This window comes from Anastrepha ludens, chromosome 3, assembly GCF_028408465.1.
Source record: "Anastrepha ludens isolate Willacy chromosome 3, idAnaLude1.1, whole genome shotgun sequence".
Taxonomy (NCBI): domain Eukaryota; kingdom Metazoa; phylum Arthropoda; class Insecta; order Diptera; family Tephritidae; genus Anastrepha; species Anastrepha ludens.
Window position 1 is genome coordinate 126,226,056 of NC_071499.1, and position 22,177 is coordinate 126,248,232.

A 22,177-nucleotide genomic window follows, 5' to 3' on the forward strand; every position below is an offset into this window, starting at 1 on the left:
TTTCACAGATCCTTCTGATATTCCGATCATATCAGTAAGGTCTTTAACAGTCAACCGACGATTTTTGAGCACTAACTCCTTCACTTTATTGACGTGTTGGTCATCTGTTGACGTCGATGGTCGTCCGGAGCGCTCCAAGTCATCAACACGTTCTCGACCCTCTTTGAAGTCTTTGTACCACTTATAAACATTTTTCTGCAACATGGTCGAATCACCAAATGCCTTCTGCAACATGCTAAACGTTTCCGCAGCCGAAATTTCATTCCGCAAACAAAATTTGATGGCACTTCTCTGTTCAATCAAATCAGACATTGTAAAAATCGAAAAATGTACTCTTGGTCGTTTGGTAAACACAAGCGTAAATATTACTGATAATGTCATTCACATGAAAGTTGGCCCAGATGTTATTAACAGTACTGCCAACTCATCAAAAAAATAACTAGAACGAAATTTTAATCCCGCGAAGTTTGACAAATAAATTCACTTTACTTTTTGCCCACAGTAGTATATATTTTCCCGAGGCTCCTAGATGGAGCATAGGGCCTTAATAAACAAACTATAATTAATTTTATCTAAGGCTAAACATTTAATTTCGTTCCACGCACGGCCTGCTTTTCTTGCTTCTGCGTCGCCCTGACGCCTTCACGTATTGGCTGGTCTCCCACGTCTGCGGCTGCCTTGGGGGTTCCAATCCAGTGCTATTCTTATTATGTCATCGTTGGGCTTTCTTTCTTTATATAATTGGCGCTTATAACCTTTATCGGGCATTTGGACGAAACCCTCCTATTTGTGGTGTGCGCCTTGAGGTTTTTCATAAGTGGAGTGACCTACAATTTTACGTCGCCACCGAACAGCAGATGGTATATTATGAGGAACTTTATTTCATGGCAGAAATACAATCAGAGATTTGCTATTGTATGCCGAAAAGCGACTGCCATTAAAAAAATTCTTTTAATTGTTGTTTCGTGCCCGGGGTTTTGAACCCCTGTGCTTTCGAATGGTAGTCACGCTCCATAACGTTCGGCTACGGCGACCGCTGATATGTTTTGTATTTCGAAGAAAAGTTGTGTAGAGAATGTGTCTTTAGAAGGATGCATAGTCATCTATGTCAGTTAATAAGAACCGAGGGACTACCAGAAATAAACAATCGGTCATATCCAAAGACATTTATTCAACTCGAAATGGATAAGTTAACGGGTACCACAAGGCTTCGAACTATCTCTTATCCTACTCGACTAATACCTGTCGAAGGTGCACCACATTTGCAGGGAATGTAGATTACAGAACAGCTACCTCACAGACCTGTTGAATGACTTCACCTCGACTGGAGTTTTGGAGCTGTATGCTACAACAACAAAGTGCTTCTTGTTGAAAAAGTCACGTGGAGTCCACCAATTGTCACCTCGATGCAAATTTCAAATTCGAATTAGTTTCTATCCTAGCCATGAAATTTCTTCAAGCAACTCGATCTACATATTTATAAATCCTGCAAAGCCTATCACCATGCTCCATTCCTTTGATAATACTGAATAGGCCTATATAAAAGTCAGTGGATACTTTCGATACTTTTAGTAATCATTTCGCATAATACATTTTTGTTTAATAAATATAATTTAACTTTTTTTTAATACAAGTACTATGTTCTTTCGTAACTCAGCTCATTACTGCCGAAATTGAAATGCAAAAAAAAAAAAACAAATAACAAGAAATTACAAAAAGTAAAAGGAAAATACACTTCCCACCTCTGGGAGCTTCAAAAAATTCAACAACTTTTCAAGTACACTTGCTTGTCTGCCCCGAAAAAATATCAATGTACATTAGAGTTTCAAAGAAAGAAAGTTTACAAGATTTTTAATTTCAGTATTTTTTACAAAATTTTGCTTAGGTTATTTATGAAATTGAAACTTTTTCTTACCTTTTTTATATAATTTTTAAATTATTTTCTAATTTAACTGTTTACGAACAAAAACGCTTTTATTGCACTAATCTCATTTTTTTATTTAATTTTTTTTGCTCTAAAAAAATATATTTTATAGAAATTTATTAAAGAGCTAAAAAATATACAGCAAAGGTGCATCTGAACGTACATATGTGTGTGATTTGAGTATATACATGCATAAATATGCATGTGGGTATCTGAACCCACTCTCACTGAAAACACCACATACACAAAAACTGCAGCAAAAACTACTAGTATTTGAAATGTTAAATTATGCGTACCCAACATTACTGCTGAGCACTTAAACACAATCGCTTAAAAGCTGGCACTAAGGCATCAACAACTCGTAGGCTTAGCAGCCGAGGCGAGCGGAAAGATGAGAACTTTTACTTGTTGATTTAAAAGGTTTATGATTTCATTTTTGCTGAAAAACATTTACTCGCCTTAATTTCTCGGCACCACTTGAAGAATGCGTTGAAATTTTCTTTTGCACTTTTACTATTTTTTTAATTCACTGCTTTCAAATCAATTGATTCCAATGTTAAGATCTAAGATTTGTGAGGAAGGAACGTTGGCGTCCCTACGGAATCCAAAAATGTACTAACCGATTGGCGATGGCAGATATGTTGATGGCTGATAGTTACAGTTGAAGGCCGTGAAGCTGCGCAGCACATGTAAATACATACACACAAGGCTTTACTACGTAGTAAAGTCACACGAGCCTACTTCTTATTATGAGGGGTGTGTACACCACAGAAATATGCACAATTACCAAAAATCAAAAAACAAAAAAAAACGGCAACAAAAGTTCGGGATACACACGCCAACAACATACATACACATATAGTAAGTACTTGCCTTTGTTTACAAGACTTGTGCAAAAGTCATGTTCGTCGTTAACGCAGTAGGCGCCACATTGTGCGTGACCAATACCAATAATTTGCGTCTGTTTTACTTGTATGTGAATATGAAAATAACAACAATAGCTAGCAGGACTCAACCAGTAATTTCGCTTTCACTTGACTTCGTGTCGACGGAAACGGTGACAACAACAGCGACACTTTTGCGAGCATTTACATTTTTGCATATACATACATACATACATATGTATGTACATATATTACGCTTACGACAAAGACATAATCTGTATACAACAACCACATTGGCATAGGGTAGCCGAATTTATCCCCTAACTCGTAGCAAAAGCAGCGCCGATGCTCAAACGTCAGCCGACGACAACAGATCCGACCGCCGCACAACTGTTGATTTCCGCAGTCGCTACTGCTTTTGCTGTCCCCACTCTCTGTGTTTTTGTTGTTACTTAAACATTCTTGACTTCATGCTAGTGCTTGTGGGGAGTAAACATATGCATGTGTGTATAGCTAGTAGTTGGTTTTGATTGGCCTGTTATGTGCAGTTATGCATTGATAAGAACTAATACAAAGGCATGCATACAGGTCGTATGAGCATTAAGTGAATTGTCATTATTTTTGTTCGGAAGGATTTGCATTTTTAATAATTTTTTTTATTTTATTAATTATTCAAGTATTATTTTTATTCAAGTAAATCTTTTGTTTAATTTTTTTAATAAACATATTTTTTAGATTTTTTACCATAATTTTGTTCTTCAGCTGATGCCCAAACTTCCACTAATAGATGACGCTGTAGCAACTACCTGCTACCCTATAGATGTCGCTTGCTTGTAGGTCATATGACATTTCTGCTGACGTTTGTCAGCTGACCCATCGACTTGTCTCATATTTTGCGCTACGTTTGTGCACAATTTTTTCAGCGAAATTTCAGTGGAAAATCAGTTAAAAAACTATACAAAATGTCAGGCAAGGACAGACTACCGATTTTCCCATCTCGTGGGTAAGCCAGCACAGCAATTTAATTATAGAGAAAACATTTTCAACAATGTTTAGTGGGCTTATCAAGTGTTCCAATTTCTTCGACTTTGCAATTCTAATATCTTGTTTTTCTGAATTTCTCTAATTTCAGTGCTCAGATGTTGATGAAGTCGCGTTTGGCTGGCGCACAAAAGGGTCATGGTCTACTTAAGAAGAAGGCGGATGCACTGCAATTGCGTTTCCGTATGATTTTGGGTAAAATTATAGAGGTGAGTTCTTTCAATCAATAGCGCGCAGTAGGCCACCTAATTTCCACATGACCCTGATAAGATATTTTAACTGGGCGTGTGTGGCTTACTTCGACGTGACGTTTATAAATCTGCTCAATTGGTGTAATTCTTATTTCCTAGACGAAAACTCTTATGGGTGATGTCATGAAGGAGGCTGCGTTCTCGCTTGCCGAGGCCAAATTCACCACTGGTGACTTCAATCAGGTGGTCTTGCAAAATGTGACCAAGGCCCAGATTAAGATCCGCACAAAGAAAGATAACGTCGCCGGTGTAACACTGCCCGTATTCGAATCCTATCAAGATGGCTCTGACACATACGAATTTGCTGGGTTGGCGCGTGGTGGCCAGCAGCTGGCCAAATTGAAGAAGAACTACCAAAGCGCTGTAAAGCTTTTAGTTGAGTTGGCATCGCTGCAAACTTCATTCGTTACATTAGATGAGGTTATTAAAATCACCAATAGAAGAGTTAACGCCATTGAGCATGGTAAGAAAAATCAAGCAACAAAGATTTACCTGCAAAATTACATTTTTTTTTATTTTTTACTGTTATAGTCATCATTCCACGCATCGATCGTACACTCGCTTACATCATCTCTGAATTAGATGAGTTGGAGCGTGAGGAATTTTACCGTTTGAAAAAAATTCAAGATAAGAAACGAATTGCGCGCAAAAAGGCAGAGGCTATTAAAGCACAACTGCTCGAGCAGGGTATCGATGTGCGCCAGCAAGCCAATATATTGGACGAAGGCGATGATGATGTGCTCTTCTAAACTACACATACTCACATGCATATATACCAAGGAAAACAATATTAAAGAAAAAACTATTAATTATATTTTGGCCAATAGCAAGGCAAGAGAAGGCGTTAAGTATTTTCTGTAATCGAATGTTCGTGCATTATTTCAAGTGTATATATTTGATATACTGTTTTTGTTTCCAAATCACGCCATAAAGCGATAACTACTATTTAGTTGAAATACATACAACAATAAATTAAATATTACAGTTTAAACAGTATTCATCCAACTTGAAAAAAAAGAAACACAGTAATTTGATATAAATATAAAACTGATTTTGCTGGTGAGTTTTGCGTTTATAAGACAACAACAAAAGGCGCATATGTAAACCTTTATTCCATTTATAAGATATTCGTCAGCTATATACCTGTTAATAATGAACATATTGTACTAAATTTGATGTTTTATGTAATTAAAATGATATTAGATGTGATTCTTTTAATTTCTAACATTAGTTAAACTAAATAAAAAAGGCGTTAATACGTTGAAATGCAATAAAAAATATTGCTAAACGTGTAAGCGAGTAAAAATACGCTCGTTTCTGTTCAGTGAAATAAACAAACTGCAATGCTTGCATTATAAAATGTTTATTTAAGAACTTTTTTATAGCAGCTGTTAATCTTCTTCGCATGTGAAGTATTTTATTTTTGGAAATTTTGCACCGAAACGTTTACTCGTAAGACTAAGCGCAGGGAGAATGAAAAAATCTATGGTTTGGGTATGTTTGCATATAAAACTTTTCCCAGAAATTAAAAAATGTGCATCGAAAGGAGAATTTTTTTTCTGCACTTTAGTTACAAAAAATCAAAGCCTATCCTCAGGGGCTGTTGTTCAAATCCTTTGATTGCAATCATACACATTGTATGCGATGGAGCTACATAACATTTATACACATAACATCTATGTTACATCTATAAAAATTTGTGTACAGTTAACTAATATGTAATGTAAAGAAAATAGTGGTCGCCCCTCGGCAGACAATGGCAAACCTCCGAGTGTATTTATGCCAAGAAAAATCTCCTCATAAAAAACTATTTACCGTTCGGAGTGGACTTAAAGCTATAAGTTCCTCTACATTATGGAACTACAACAAGACGAGAAGGTGGAGCTCGGCCAAACACCTCAAAGAAATTTATGCGCTATTTATTTGTTTTTTATTCTTGAAAGGCCATAAACCTGTTAACTTTAGACGTTTCCAGACACAAATTAAAGCATAGAGTGGATGAAGTATGCAGAACCTGGCAAGAAAAATACTCTTGGAAGCGCCCTGCTAAAATTTATGAAATAAAACACATATAAAATGTAGCCCCTTTTCTGGATGTCATATTCTCAATACTTTCGGAATTATATTCGCTTAAAACTTTTCTTCTAGCCTAAAAAGAAATATACTAGAAATAAATTTATAGTAAACAGAGTTTCGAAAAAAGGTGTGAAGAAAAAAAGTGATCGCAAAAGACATACAGCTCCTTCAAATGCTGTATTATGAAATTTATTAATTTTAGCAATTTTGCCTACAAAATGTTTACATACAAAATTTTCCCAGAAATATTTCACGGGAAGCGTGGGAGTAAAAATACAACACTTTAGTTGCACAAAAACGAAGTCCTGTTATTAGAATTTACACTCGGCCACCAAAAACTATACACCAACAAAATTAATCAGGCATTTCTCCTTTTCTCCAGATAGGCATTTTTACTCAACACTAAAAACTACCCACCAACAAAATTAATCAGGCATTTCTCCTTTTCTCCAGATATGTAAATAAAAATTAGCTATACATATATTTCTTTTACTTCGTTATAAATTATATTTCGTTGTAAGTAACCTGTAAAATAACTATTTCAGAGAGCAAATTAGAAATTATATGTAAATACCTACACCAGTGAAGTAAAAATAAAGCATATAAGAAAAACTCTTTGGGTGTATTTTGTTTAAGAAAACCTATGTTGTTCATATATAATGAATTAAATTACTAGAAAGTATTTTTTTCCAAAATTTAAAATACAAATTTATAGTTTAGAAAAATGTTTCAACATTCATTTTTAATAAGGAACTTTTTAATAAAAAAAAATTTATATTTTAAATATTTTTAATTTGAACCACGATAGCCGCCACCAATACTTGCTTGATAGCGTATAATTTAGGACGAGTGGATATGTTTTGAATTTTAGTCTTTTCACATTTTTTAAATATCGGGCTTCATTCTAGCAAATTAACTTTATTTTATATTTTTCGTGTTTATCTTTTCCTAATGTTGTGATATAGTTTTTCAATATTAAAATAAATCTTCATTTATAGGAAATATTTTTTGCCAACAGTCATTTATATGACTTTAGCTTTGAAGTTCTAAAAATTAAAAAAAAATATTTTTTGGTTATATAACATTTGTTGAATTGAGTATTATAAGTAATTTCTTGAAAAACAAATAAGTTCTTATCCTAGTGCTAGCTTTCACTTCGCTTTTCTGCTACATTTTATTCAAAATTAATTAACCTTAAACCAATATTTAGAAAGAAAAGTCAAAAAACATTTTCCACATTAACAAATGGTTTATAAAATGTTTTCGAATTTCTTTCGTAACAGCTACTTAATGCCTAATAGTAAAAAGTGTTAGAGTATTATTGCATTGGGTGTTTGGAAAATCAAATTTTTTCGGATAGTATTATTACTATTTTTTTCTTTGTTTTTTTTTCAAAGCATTCGCTAAGAATAAAATTACAAAAATCAGTCTTTAGATGATGAGCGAAATGAGAAGCTTAAAACTAAAAACTTAAAGAAATAGCTCCTATATTCGTGTGTAGTTCAGAAAATTAGTAGACCCTGCCATAGGGCAACGTATTCGGGTAGTAGGGCATTAGCAGCTTGCTGCCAAAGCGTGCCGATTGCGCTGATTCGCTGCTGCAAAGTAGAAAATACATTTTTAAAAACAGTTCATGAAATTTAAAATGAATGAAGATACATTAGAAACATTTCGAAGCATTTCTTCCTTACCTCGATGAGAACATCGATGTGCAGAGCTCTGCACGCTGCACATGGCCCGCCCCACTGCTAGGCGGCGTCAACGCACAAGTACTGCCCGTGGAACGACGACGCGCACGTATCAGCGAATAAATTGCCACAATCACGGCCACCAGAAAGATGAGGCCCAGCACGCAGAACGAGATGGCTAACTTGGAGACGGACAGACAAAGGGTGCCGTCGCTATGAATTTGACGAATGTGGGGCGGGTATTCTTCGGCTGAAGGGAGAAGTGTGAATTGGTTGGAAAATTAAAAAATTAGAAAACTAAGAATTAAATAAAGAAATATTGAAATAAAACAAAACAATTTAAATTAAAATGAAATGAAATAGAACAAAATTGATTAAAAAATAATAATAATAAAAAAAAACAATAAATGAAACAAACTAGACTATATAAAAACAAAACTAAATAAAAATTCAATGCAATTAAAAAATTAAATAAAATAAAAAATAGCCAATTAAATTTAGTTTAATATATTAAAGCAGTTGTAAGTTTTTTAGAATTAGAAGAAATGTATTCCCTCTTTTTTTACTTTAGTCCATTCCATTATTCATATCTTTCATAGTTTAATGCTTTTTATTACAAAACTTTTATTCAGCAATTTTTTAGCATTTTCATTTTTTCTCTTTAATTTTACCACCCCGCATCTTCACCACTCACCACTCATATTATAGCGACGATCGTAGCGCAATCGGTCCACTTCTATTTGCGGCGCCGTCACCGCCAATGAATTGAAGACTTCGATGCGTGCCAAATGCTTATCAGCGCTCAGCTGTAACGGCTCCGAGCTGCGACAATTCACCTACAATAGAAACAATGCTTTTAGAAAAAAGTTGGTGCACCCATACCTACACCTATGAATAACGCTTGCATTAATTTAATTACTTCAACAATTCGAAATGAAATCGAAAGTTTACATAAACATTCAACTCGCCTATAGAGAGTACAAAATCCAAGAAAAAAAAAGAATTACTAAAAAATGTTGCAATAAAAAAAGCGCTTGCTTTTACTAGCATTTGTAACATGTTAATTGGCCTCGAGTTGTGCTGCCATATCACTTAATTACCCGAATTAACAAGTAGAAAACATTGAAACAACCAACAACAACACCTTGGAGCTCGCGCTCAATTACCTATTATTTGGCTGCTTAGGCTACTTCAAGCTCATCTCGCTGGAGGCTTGTTTCGAGCCATCACCGCGAGTATTGTTCACCCACTCGCGCACTGTGAGCACTTGCGAGCAAAGCGCATGCGTGCACAGCGCCAACGCAGTGGATAATGTGCGGCTTCAGTTCATTTCGAACGCAATACCAACAACAATGGCCGCAAAATTGATGTATGTATGTAAATGAATGCAAATAAACGTAATGAGTTAGAGGTTATAAAGCGCCAACTCATGCCTGCTTGTTTAAAAAATGTGTAACGCTTTGTTACTCACACGCTCCAGGCGAATGGTCAACCCCCACTTCCTGCCGATCGCCACTCTCCGTGCAAAGGCGTGAGCCATTCAACTCGCGCCAAAATTATGGCATTCCAAAAACCACACACCAGACTCTTGTTGTTGTAGTGCTTTTTTTGTTGTTTGTTTCTACATATATTTCTTAAGCTGGTTGCTCAAACAATATACAATTTAATTACAAAATATTTACACGCGATTGTATGTGTGCATGTATGGGCGTACGTACTGGTTGTTTGTAAAGTGCGTGCAAAATAATTGCGAAACAAATATTTATTTTATATAAATTAATTTGGAAGTATTGGGTAATTCACAAAAATATTGAGAGGAAAAACGCTGATATCTAAAAACATGGCTACCCAGGGATGATATCGCTAAGGTGATCAAATTTGAGAATAAGTTCAGAAGTGAACTGAACAATAAGTTGAACTGGAGTAGACTTGCATTTGAAAAGAAACTCCAGGAATTTACCCTGCACTGATACACAGATGACTCGAGGACCCCAGAAGGCATAGGCGCTGGAATTTACAGCACCAGAAACAAATGGTCTGCACCAATGGGCAGTTTTCCAAGCAACTTCCAAGCGGAGATGTATGCCATTTGTCTATGTGCAGAAATAAACTTAGACAGGAATGTCCGGAATGAGCGAATTGCCATTCTGAGCGACAGCAGTCAGACGGCACTCAAGGCCCTATCGTCCTATGAAATCAAATCATCACTGATACCTGAGTGTATAGAGCAGCTTAATCTATTAGGAATGCACAATTGCATACGGCAGGGGTATAACTGGGAACGAAGTAGCGGACGCATTGGCGAGAGAAGCTACGGCCTTACGTTCTGGATATTGTAGCAGGTTAAACTCCTACTTATCCAGAATTGACCCCGACATACCAAACATAGGTCCTGCATGTGAAGGCATTCCGCACGATACTAACCACCTTTTCACATGCCCCTTAAAACCCACTCATCTAACATCGCTCTCCCAACCTGTCGAAACTGCATGTTTCCTGGGCCTACCTTTAGATGAGCTAGACGAAGACGACCGGTGATATACACTACTGCTCTTGCCGTTTCTGTGACCAAGCTCAGGAGATTCGGAAAAGCAACGTGCACTGAACAATAAGGCACATGGCCGCCGGGTTGGTAGTGCCGTGAATAATTATTTCTGTAGAAGTTGTAGAGACGAGGTAGAGTCTATTATGCGCTTTCTGTAGAAATGTCCCCCACTTCTAAAAATTCACAGAGTTCTGAGAAATATCACAAACCTACGGAAGGAGCTGATTGGGATCCTTTTAAGACATGAATATATAGAGCTCCGAAAATATTTCCTAGGTTTCACAACGGGCTTCTGTGGCCATGAATGAAAGCTTTTTAAGAGTAGCCCGATCGTTCATAATCCACACACTCTAAATCCATCCTGCTAGCCATCCCACCACCACCTCTCCCAGCCCTCTCCTTTCATCCCATAGGTTTTCTCTTTCACCTCACCTCCTTCACAATGGTATCACAAATAACGAATCCGTTTATCTTCGTCCAAGTGTGCTCATTCCTTGGGCAACCGTTTCAACCTAATCTAAGAGTGGCCCGCCCATCTAAGCTAATCTAATGATAAAGAATCTAATTTCCTGCATTTTATTTTATATACTTACGTTCGGGCATTTGCCTTTGCAAAGTTGCACGCCACAACTCACATGCAAGCGTTCGCGATCGGGAAATTTGAAGGCTGGAAACGTGGCCGTGAATGTTTTCTCCATCAAGTCGTCCGGTTGTTGTTTTGACCAGCCCTCGTCGAGTGGTTTGAAATGTTTATTCAACGGCGGCATGACCTGAAATCGTAGAAACATATTAAAAATGTGCGAAAACTCAGGAAGAGGAAGATTTATTGATTTGGATTATTGCTTTAAAAAAATTTAGCGCTTAGATTGTGGTTTATTAGCTCGTAATTTTCTCAATTTTTATTTTCCACCTCAGGAAAGCCTTCAGTGTTTTGATTCAAATTGCATATGCGGGTTGTTGTTTTTTTTTTGAAGTGAAAACTTCTTTAGAATCGTTGGGAGTGATTTGAGACTCGATGAAACGAAAAAGCGACACCAAAAAGAAGAAGAAAAAAGATATACGTATATATATGTATGCATAGAAAATGCTTCATTACCAGGCACAAATGCAAATTTAAATTTGTGAATTTATATATGTATGTATATATGCGGATATATGTATATATGTTGTATGTACATATGTACATATGTGCCTCGCCACAGCAAAACATACGGTAAAATTTCTCAAGAAATCCAGCGCGCATTCATAGGCACAGCATTGCATGTACAGTAGGGCGGGTCGATTTAAAAATCGCTCATTGCTCTATGAAAATCGTATTCTAGGGATCAAAATAAGAAACTTTGCCGAAGGAACCATACCTCTAAAACGAATTCTGATGTCCCCCAATTTCAAAATATCACCATTTTTGGCCTTTACATGAAAAAATCAGCTAAATGGCTATGTTTTTTCTTTATTTTTATTTATTTATAATATTATCTATTTTTTCTCTTAAGAAATTTATTTAGTCAGAACATATGTAAATGAATGAATGTGAGTTATAGAAAAGAAACTAAAAAGTTCGACCCATATTGGGGGACATCAGAAATCGTTTTAGAGGTATGGTTCCTTCGGCAAAATTTCTTATTCTGATCCCTAGAATATGATTTTCACAGAGCAATGGGCGATTTTTTTGCCTTCCCACAAATCGGCCCGGCCTAATGTACAGTAACCTTGAACAGGCAGCTGCGGTTGTCGAGCATTTAGAAGCATATATTTACATACATATATGGGTGCAAACATATTTACGGAGCCGCGGGCACTCGACTTGACAAAAATTGAATATTGGCAAATAATTCTACGCGAAATATTCCAATATTGACTATTTTCGAATTGTCGAGAAAATTAGCATATGGGCGGCTCGTTTTATGAATGAAAGTACTTGCTCTTAGAACTATGAGCTCGAATTTATAAATCAATTTTTTGATGATGAGTTTTTGTTGCACAGTACAATAGTTGAAACTGTTCGGCGCCGCCGCGACTGTTCAGCGCTATGGCAACTAGGATGATGGCCGCTACGCCTGCGCCTATTAATGCATTTTGTTCTTGTAGTCGCTAGGCATAGAATTTTAGCTTTGGACGACATACGCATTTACAGGAATAAAGTGAGTGGCCTGTGTGTGCGGTTGTATGTAGATGCATATGTGTATATTAATTAGCATTGTTTTGCTGGAAGTTCAGAACACAAATATGTATGTACGTACATAGGCTAGGCCATAGTATAGCATACAAGTTATCGACTGCAGGCCACGACTATTGAAAATGATTTTTAAGTTTCAACTGAACCTGATTACTTTATTTACTGATGTCTTATATATTACAAAATTGCTTACTCGCTAATACAATTTTGCTTACTTACTAATACAATTTGCTTACTTACTAAATTCTTATTCTGCTACAATTTACAATGAAATTGCTTACTTACTAAATTCTTATTTGTGTAATTTATAACTACTACTGTTGTTGTTGTTGTTGTTGGAAGTAAGTAAATATTGGCTAATCATCAAATTGCAAATGGAACAGGTAAGTAGGGTTCTTCACATTTTGTCGCGATCACTTCCGTTCGCACAAAATGTGATTTTGCTGTTTCTGCAATTTTTTGAACAGCGAATATTGACTGTGTTAACTTACATACATATGTATAAAAAATTCAAACCAAGCGTCCTACGAATGTTTGCGTGTATGTTAGTACGTATTTTTATATTCGTAACTATTTTCATTTTTAAATATTTACCGCAATTATGCCGAAGAATAATGCAGAAAAGTGTCGTGAATATCGACAGAAAAAAACAACAATTGACGCGGTATATCAAAGATATGTTGACAACATCGAAACCAAAGCATTTGTATCATATTTTAGCTATCATAAGCCACTCGTATAATTTGTTGAAATTGAAAACATTGAGGATGAATAATAATAAAATGAAGAAAATAAAATATGAACTTTATAGCAATATTATAATGAACCTATAATTATCCCGCTCCTAATGCTGCTTTCGTCTCATTCTCTCTCAGTTTGTTTTACGGAAGGTTTCACTTCTATCGCGTCTAACCGTTAGACTGGTATTTTTTTTTTTTTTTTGTTTTGTTTCTTTATTTACTTTAGTAGTTGCACTATATGAAGCGTGACGCAACATAAGCACCATGAAAAATTTATTAATAAGTTTGATGAACTTACGTATTCGTTCATACTAACGGAGTTTTTGTACATACATGCATACATGCGTACATACATAGATACATGTACACAAATGTACTCAAGTGTGTAAAGGAAAAGGCGTTTAATAAAGATTTGCGAAGATACCGAAGTGAAGTGTAATGAGCTGCAACAGTACTTTTGGGCAAAAAGTGAATATCTAAAAAGGCACTTCCTTTGAAAGAAAAGGCGAAAATCATTTTTCATAGTTGCATCTTTGAAAGATAATCTAGGAAGAATGGTTTAAAGGTATACGTGTGCAATTACCTTCGAAAGAAGAAGTGGCACTGCCCAAATGCGGTTTTGGATAGACAAGTAAGATAGCAATGGGTCTTGCGTGGTCTGCTAACTAAGATCGATGTCAGATTTGTGGATGGATGATTAATTTTGCGACACCTTTTATATTGCGTGGGATAGACTGGTTTACCGCATTTTGAACTCAAAAATTTACGTTACTTTAATCACTACAGGGTCCGGCACTCGAAATGTAACCAATTAATCTTTTAGTTCGGACCTTGATCTCCAAAATAGCCCAAGGAGAATAATCCATCGGATTCGCGTCTGGTAAATTTGAAAGCCATTGTGGGGACGTTATGTAGTTCTGAACGTTGTTTTTTAGACATTCTTGATTCGCACGAGCTTTGTGTGATTCGCACGAGCTCCTGTTGACACGCCCATGGTCTGCCACCGAAATATTTGTCTACCCACGGCTTCAAAGCAACCTCCAAAATATTTTCCCGATAATATTTCGCATTTACCTTGACGCCAGGCTCGTTGAAAACGATTGGAGGCGCCCATCTGCGGTTACAGCGGCCCAAACCATTACCAGTGGCGGGTGCTGCCTCTTGGTGGCCAATCGGTGACTCAAATTCTCGTATGAACAGTGAGTCAAATAAACTCTATCGTTTTAGGAGTTTACGAATTACTCAATTGGAAAAATTGTCTCATCAGAAAACACAATGTTCGGAAATTTTAACGGTTTCGGCTCAAGTCTGACTTGTTGCTGCTTTGGTGTGAGATTATGCGCCTTTTGAATCTTATAAGGCATGACTTTGAGATCTTTTTTCAGTATGGAGTGAATGCTACGGTCTGATATTTTAAGTTCTTTCGCCATTTGATTAGCACTTCGTCGGGGATTTCGCTCAAGTCATTTCTTAACTTTTTGAACCATTTTACGTGTCGTTGCAGTCTTTTGATGACTACCTCCATGACGTTTCGCGATGCTACCAGTATCTTTGTAACGAGTAATGGTGCGATAAACAAAAACTTTATTTACTTTAAGGTGCTCGAACTCACGAACAATCGCTGGTTGTGATTTTCCAACCAAATATAATGCAATCACACTACTACGTTTGAAATCCATTACTGATTTTCTTTTTTCGCATTTACTCTCGGCAAAATGCTTCCACGCGCTTATAAACAATACTCTGGACTGCCATTTAGCCAACTAACAAGCAGGTGATTCCCGTGCATCAGCTGCGCGCGCGGTGTGAAGTTGGTTACACTTCGAGTGCCGAACCCTGCGCGTTAGCTCACTGGCATAGAAATGTGGTGACTCGAATTTAAGCACTATAGCTGACCTGCCTTACTGGTGTTGCGACTATTGTGACCGATTAAAGAACTCAAGCTTATGACCTCCGACTCAACGTTTCCACGACAACCGTTTCTACATTACCAGAACGACCCGGATTTATACTCGGCCAAGGACTATCATTCAAGCAGCATCTTCAAACATTTATGGCGAATTTTTATGCTGTTACAACAACAGCAACCACTGACTCATAATTTTGGTAGTGATTTTAAACAATTTCCAAACGTTGCTCGTTTGACATTGACTTTCAGTGACATTTTCAACTGTAAAATCATCAAAAAAACTAACACTTCTTTTTTATTTAAATACAAAATAGTTAGTTAGTTCCTTTTCAGATACCTAACGCCACATAGGTATCAATTAACATTTTTTATCGCCTTAACATTTTTCCGGAGATAAATTTCACAGCCCAACAATGTGCTGTAAGTTTTTCTACAGATCAACATACGAAATCGGGTATGTAGTGCATACATACATACTATGTACGTCAATGCCCTATCAAGTTATGTAGCGACAACAAAAACACTACAAATACTCAATGTAAGTGTTTATAAAAGTGTGAGTATATGTGAGAGAGACGTACGCAGTCACAGAATGCATTTGCGGTAAATGCAGACATGTGTCAAGTTCAATGTTTTTTCCGTAATAAAGGAGTAAAAAAAACTCATAAGTCAAAACTACAAAAGCAAACAAGAAAACAATAAAATATCTGCACAAAGCGGGTGTATTATTATACACACACATATATATACACACAACCGTATTTATTATTACTGAGTAGTTTGCATTACTTTGGTTTGCCAAGCGTAATTGATGTGTGAAAAATCGCGCTTCACATTAAGAAAAAGCGTAGAGTTTGATGCAAAAAATGCAACAAAGGCGCGCCATCGGATACACGCAAGTACAAGCAGATTCACTTACGTTGACGGAAATGAAGGCAGCCAGGTGGCAGAAAAAACTATAATTAATACAGAGTAAAACAATATGGAATGGTAAAGAAAAAACATCGCACAATAGCGGCGAAAACGGAAGTTCATGCAGAGTTCAGTTGATTATTTATTAGCTTTAATGGGTGCTGTTTCTGCTTTTGTACGATGTGAACGCGTGAACAAGTTCCACTTTGGAATGGCTATGTAATTAAGATGTACTTGTGATGTCCTCGCAAAACGATTGCTTTGTAAGTTCGTCATCACGCCCAGCTGATTTTAGGGCGCATAGACTGATTTGTTTGAAATTTTTTCACAAAATTACGGAAGCGTTAACCATTTTATTAAATATGTAAAAAACATAAACATAATAAAAAACAAAATCGGTACAAAATAAAAAAAAAATCGGTCAAATAAGCCTAAAGCCTCGCTAGTACCAAGTTGCCCTGACTAAATTCTTTCAGTCATAGTTCTATAACTCCCCCAGTTTTACTCTGATTTGCTTGAAAATTTGACACAAAATTGATTGGCAGCGCAAATAATGCATTTTCGGTACTGTTATGTACATACATCCATTTCAAAGCATCTCGCCTAACAGTATGGAAAATATGATAAAAAGTATTCCTATTTATATTTGGGAGCACTGGTCTAAGCATGTCGGTTGAAAGCTAAGCCGCTAAAAGCAAAGTCGCTTGAATAAATAAATTTTTCACTTAGCAAGCAGAGAAGTGTTGCATCGAAAGCAACTAGCCGCCAGCATTTTATCATCTCCGTTTAAACTAATCTCGTTTGTGCACATGGTAAACGGGGACAATTTATACTTTTTATTTACATTTTCTTTGTGATAATAAATCTTCCTTAAAGGTCAACAGTTTTCCGCAACTGTGAAAACAAATGACATCAGTTGACATTTGGGCTTTTACGAGTAGGGCAAATAAACATAGGAAATCGTACGTGATTTATCGTGCGAAGCTTGGACAGAATTATATACAAATAAAATTAATTGAAATAAAAAGCACAGACATGAGCATAAATGAAGGAAAAACGAGAAGCAATAAATTAAAAGTACCGCTGACATCTTTGACCTCCTAACCAAAATGAAAGCGAAGTGAAAATGAAAATCAAAACAATGAAAACCCAAACAAAATAGGTTGTGCGCAGAGAATGAGAATGGGAATCAGCCACTGTGCGCCCATCAAGCGCCCGCAGTCACTTTTGTTTCATTATACTGCAAGCATTTAATCTATTCATCTACGCGCATCTTAATTATTTATTTATTACTTGTACTTTTACGCTACCGTGCGAGCGTGCGAGTATTGCTGAATCATCAGTGCGAGCGATTGGCGGGAGTGGGAGCAAGAGCGATGAAAATGCAAATGCGCTCACTCCTTGCAAGCGCATCAAGAAACCACTTCGGGCTAGTAGATCACCGCCAAGCGCCGTCATATACTTTACGGTATACCAACAGTTAGCGAGTTACTGCGCCATGACAATAGAACCTTTTCTGGCCCATTTCTTGCACAGATAAACTGTGTGCGTTCAACGTAAGTGGGATCGTTGCATTACAATGTTAGTCTACACAATCAAGCACACGTATGTATGTATGTACCCCTTGGCTGCCTCCAAACAGTGCGCGAGTACGTTTTTGTATGTGTGTGTGTATATACCTATGTGTGTGTAGAATCGTGTCAAATATGCTAATGTAAAATATTTCACTCTTGGCTAATTATTGTGACCTCTTAATCTACTCAACTATGCGAATCACTACCAAGTAAAAAACAAACAATAAAACAATAACGAACAACGGACTGTTTTTCCGGCACTTCCGTCGCCGCTCGAAAACTTCCAAACTCTTAATTTAATCTCGCAGAACAAGTGTAATGTGAAGGAGGCAGCATTTATGGAGCAAAATATTCAACCAAAGTGGTGAATATTTAATTGCTATGCAGCGAACAACAACAATAACAACGGTAATAACAAAATTGAACAACAATAGCAACAATGTGACTGTTATGCAGGGAAAAGGCCACAAAACTGTTCTAACGTTTAGCATAATTAGACGAAAGAGCTGTAACAGCAAAAAGGCGTGCGGACGGACGGTTGGCTGGTTAGCTGGCTGGCTAGAGCCGTTGGCAGGCGTAACCGCAAGCTTAAAACAGCGTGGAAGCGTTAGTTGCAACCCATTTGCCTACTACTTTACAGATATACGAGTACTTAGACTTGTAATACAAATGGCCCCCCCTAAAGAGCTACGTTAAATGTCCGAGATGCATGGAGTGACTGAAGAGTGTTGGTATGAATAGAGCAATTTTTTCTTCTTTTTTTTGGTTGCTTGTAACGCGAAAAACATAGATAATCGTGTGAAGAATTTTGGTCCAAAAAATAACTGAGTGATTAAGCAAAATTATATACGAAAAAGAATAATGAAAAATAGGTAATAACTACAGGCAAGGCAAGTTTTTGACACAAATTTATTCCGGATAAAGACATACAAAATATTTGAAATAAAGAAAATAAAACATTAAAATACGAAAATAAAATAAAAAGTTTAAAAAATGCTATAAATTGATGCAAAGTACAGTCAAAACCTAAGCAGAAAACTTTTAAGTAAAATATTTAGTGAATGGAAAAATAATTAATAAACAAAGAAAAAATATTTTTCACACAGATAAAACGTTGGTCCGATCTTTGTTTTACATTTTACGAAATTTAAGCAAGTTTATCAAAAAAAGTTAGAAGAAGAGCCAACCTTTTTTTTAGTCTTAGGGTCAAAACAGCGGATTGCTGGAGAAGGGCTTGGCTTCACTTGGTGTGTCCAACTGGCGCCGGTTTGCACGAGAACGAAATGACTAGCGCGCTTTGTTAAATTCGGCCAAAATCGCGTAAGCGGTTATCGCGCCATTAAGAAGAAGAAGAAGAGGGTCAAGGCAGCTACCGAGAAACCAATCAAAAAGATTCAAAGCTTCAGAGCAGATGTGGTGATTTTCGAGAAAGCACTTAGAAGATATAAGGAAAAACCTTACACCAGAAATTTAGAAATTTAGTGTGCCATTATTTATATGGAATACAGGGCCAAATATTAGTTTGGGGAAAAAGAAATCCATTATTTTCTCGGTAGATGGCTGTAGTGATCGATATCTCGTAAAGTATCGATCAAACAATTTAAAGTTTATGCTCGTTCTCAAGGTGACATTTCACACTAAAAAATCGTTTGCTGTTTTTTTGTTTATTCCGTTCAGTTTTGAGTTACAGTGTGGTTGCAATGGATGTCAAATTCGATACATTTTACAGTTTTTCCTTGATAAAATCGAAATGCAAGCCAGACCGCTGAAAATGTGAATAGTGTTAATGGCTCCGATACTGTAACAGCTAATTACGTGTAATTTTGGTTTCGACAATTCCGTTAGGTATTTTTGATGTTAAAAAAAAATTTCGATGTCACAGAAATAATCAAAGTTGTTAGTAGTCGTAGCATCGTCCAGGAGCTAAAGATCGACCATAAAACAGTTTTAAGCCATTTGCGCAAAAATGTTACGCAGAAATTATGGATTTCTTTCTCTCCAAACTAAATATTAAAATTTACATGGGATAGATCGATTTGAAAACACCTTCAAAAATTGAGTTTATAAAATTTTTTTTTTAATATTTGTTCCAAAAAGTCATTTCAGATGATAGCAGAGTTCAAGCGTAGAATGTTAAATGAAAATATTATAAAATTGGATCAACATAACCAAAGTAATGGCATATTTGACTTTTTTCGGTTTTTGGAGGCACACATTTTCAAATTGGCCCAGCTACGTAAGTCTCAATATTTTTGCGAAATAACTCCAGGGTAGTTTTGAAATATAAAAAATTGTATCAATCGGGGGGAAAAACAGTTTGGCTTTTTTTTTTGTTTTGTTTTTTTAACCTGCATGAGAACTATCGATATCGATAACTCTGTTACAGAGAGCTAAAAATGGCAAACAGAAATGTTAACACTTCTGTTCACTAAGGTTTGACAAGCCATCATGAATCGTTTAGCGCCTGAACAATGTTTCCAAACTGTGCATAAATTTACTTTAGTTCTCGCGAAGTTCACACAGCACTGGCGACATCATCTTTCGAAATGAGGAAGCAGCTGTCGTTAGGTTGCATGGTGAGCGCTTTCGAGCTATGCGCTATGTCGACGACATTTAGTTCTAACAAAATGGCACAACTTGTCATACAGGTCGCTTAATAATCGCTTTATTGCAGTATGCAAGCTAACACTGACGCCATACGCCCAAAATTGAACTCATCGAATAGACCATTTCGTAGCCGCGCGAGCATTTGCCGGATATCATATTCAAAAAATAAATGCCATGAAGTTATCTACCATTATAATAATAACAAAAAAACCCATTCCAAAAATATTTCTCTTTTGTATTATCGTTTTAAGTTCTCAAAAACACTCGATAATAAATACGCCAAGGTAATTCATGCATTTATAAAATATGACTTTTGCTATTGGTGTTAGAATTGAAAGTGAAATATTTTAGCTTCAAAAAATGTACAAAACAGCCATTGATAAACCAGTATAAATAAAGAAATCAAAAGAAATTATCATAATTTTACATCTATGAATCTGCGAATAATTTCCTGAATATATAGAAAACAAACTAAACCGGGTGAATAACGGTCTTCATATGCAAATAAATTTTACGCGATTCTACTTAATGACAATTGAAATAGCGGGGCTTAAGAAATCAAGATAATTGAGACCTTTTCCGCTTAGCACAAGAACGAAAGCTAAAATAACAACTAAAAGCCTAATAGGTTTGAATTAAAAATGAAAGTATTTTTTTCTTTCTTCCTGCATCTTCTCCGGCAGCATAATGGCCACTGACCAGTAAAAACTATGCAGCCAATCATTAGCTTTGCTACTCAGCTAATTTATCAAATACTAAACATGTTTTTTACTACATTCATAACGGTGACTGTATAAAAAGCAAAAAGACAAGAAAACCAAATAAGACATTAGGTGGCTGCGTAAAAATCTAAATTGAAAAAACGTCATCAGCATAGCGCTCAGAGAATGAGGCAGATGTGCAATTAACACGCATGTATTTGGATGTATGTATGTATATGTGTGCATGTACATATGTAGGTTAAATGCCAAAAATATGAATGAAGTTTTCAAGAATTTTTCATGCTATGTGTATTGGAATTGATTACAATGATAAATCGAACGCGCGGCGCTTGATTTTTGTTTCGCGGGCTTGCTAAATTTACAGCTCGCCAATTTACAAAAACAAAAACTAAAAAATAAAACAGCAGTTGTTAGCCAGCGATTCGGTATAAAACAGCGCCCCATTGATTAAGCATTCAAAAATATTTGCACGAGAACTTTCTGTAACTTCTATAACTCAACAACAACTACTACGTTTTTAAGGTAGCCTTGTAGGCATTAGAAAAATGTAATTTTCTCTACATTTAAACACAAATATATGGATATGTATTTTATTAAATTATGTTACTCACCTGCTCATCTATTGTGCAGCCGCGCTCGTCCAGCAGCTGCTGCTTCGATTCACCCAGCCCATCGAGCGCCGCACAGTCCACCACACGCACACCCATCGAGCCTGGCACTATGGCGCGCACGGTCAATGTTGTGGCTTGGCCAACTTCCACTGCGCCGGAACCGTCAAGGCCCCCCAGTTCGAGCCAAATCCGCACGCGTGGTGTGGCATTGCTGCTTGGTGTGCTATTGGAGGCGCCACTGCTACCGTCGGCGCTTTCAAGCACCGCTGTAGCTGTTGACTCCGGAGGTTTGGAGGTCGCATATGCTTCCTGTTCATGTTGGCCTTCTTCTTCTTCTTCGCCTTCGGCTTCTACTTTTTTATGTTCGTGTTCTTTCAATGTTTGCGATTCAATGGTAGACGCATCCGTTTGCGGCACATTGGTGAAATCTTCATTGCCAGCTGCTGCAACGGCATTTGTGTTGTCTTTATTGTTGTGTGACGCATCGAGCATGCGCATGCGTCCATTTCTGTTGGAG

General features: G+C 36.6%; 2 protein-coding genes across 5 annotated transcripts in view; one reads left to right on the forward strand and one right to left on the reverse strand.

The window, feature by feature from the left end:
• Window positions 1–3,655: 3,655 nt before the first annotated feature.
• On the forward strand, window positions 3,656–5,466 carry LOC128859074 (V-type proton ATPase subunit D 1). Its single transcript, XM_054095774.1, has 4 exons — window positions 3,656–3,811; window positions 3,941–4,058; window positions 4,200–4,563; window positions 4,632–5,466. The coding sequence occupies exons 1-4, from the start codon at window positions 3,771–3,773 to the stop codon at window positions 4,847–4,849; spliced, it is 741 nt and encodes a 246-aa protein (XP_053951749.1). The 5' UTR covers window positions 3,656–3,770; the 3' UTR covers window positions 4,850–5,466.
• Window positions 5,467–6,659: 1,193 nt separating this feature from the next.
• Window positions 6,660–22,177, reverse strand: part of LOC128859065 (uncharacterized) — a 35,250-nt gene continuing 19,732 nt past the window's right edge. For all 4 annotated transcript variants that reach the window (XM_054095760.1, XM_054095761.1, XM_054095759.1 and 1 more), the window contains 5 exons: window positions 21,661–22,168; window positions 11,003–11,179; window positions 8,559–8,700; window positions 7,868–8,114; window positions 6,660–7,774 (listed from right to left, as the gene is read on the reverse strand). In XM_054095760.1, coding sequence (XP_053951735.1) covers window positions 7,687–7,774; window positions 7,868–8,114; window positions 8,559–8,700; window positions 11,003–11,179; window positions 21,661–22,168 — 1,162 coding nt within the window. In that variant the 3' untranslated portion in view covers window positions 6,660–7,686. The remainder of the gene's footprint in view (window positions 7,775–7,867; window positions 8,115–8,558; window positions 8,701–11,002; window positions 11,180–21,660; window positions 22,169–22,177) is intronic.

Coding starts and splice junctions, on each gene's coding strand:
- LOC128859074 (XM_054095774.1), top strand. CDS start 3,771: ATGTCAGGCAAGGACAGACTACCGATTTTCCCATCTCGTGG. Junction 3,812..3,940: donor CCGATTTTCCCATCTCGTGG/GTAAGCCAGCAC, acceptor CTCTAATTTCAG/TGCTCAGATGTTGATGAAGT. Junction 4,059..4,199: donor TTTTGGGTAAAATTATAGAG/GTGAGTTCTTTC, acceptor CTTATTTCCTAG/ACGAAAACTCTTATGGGTGA.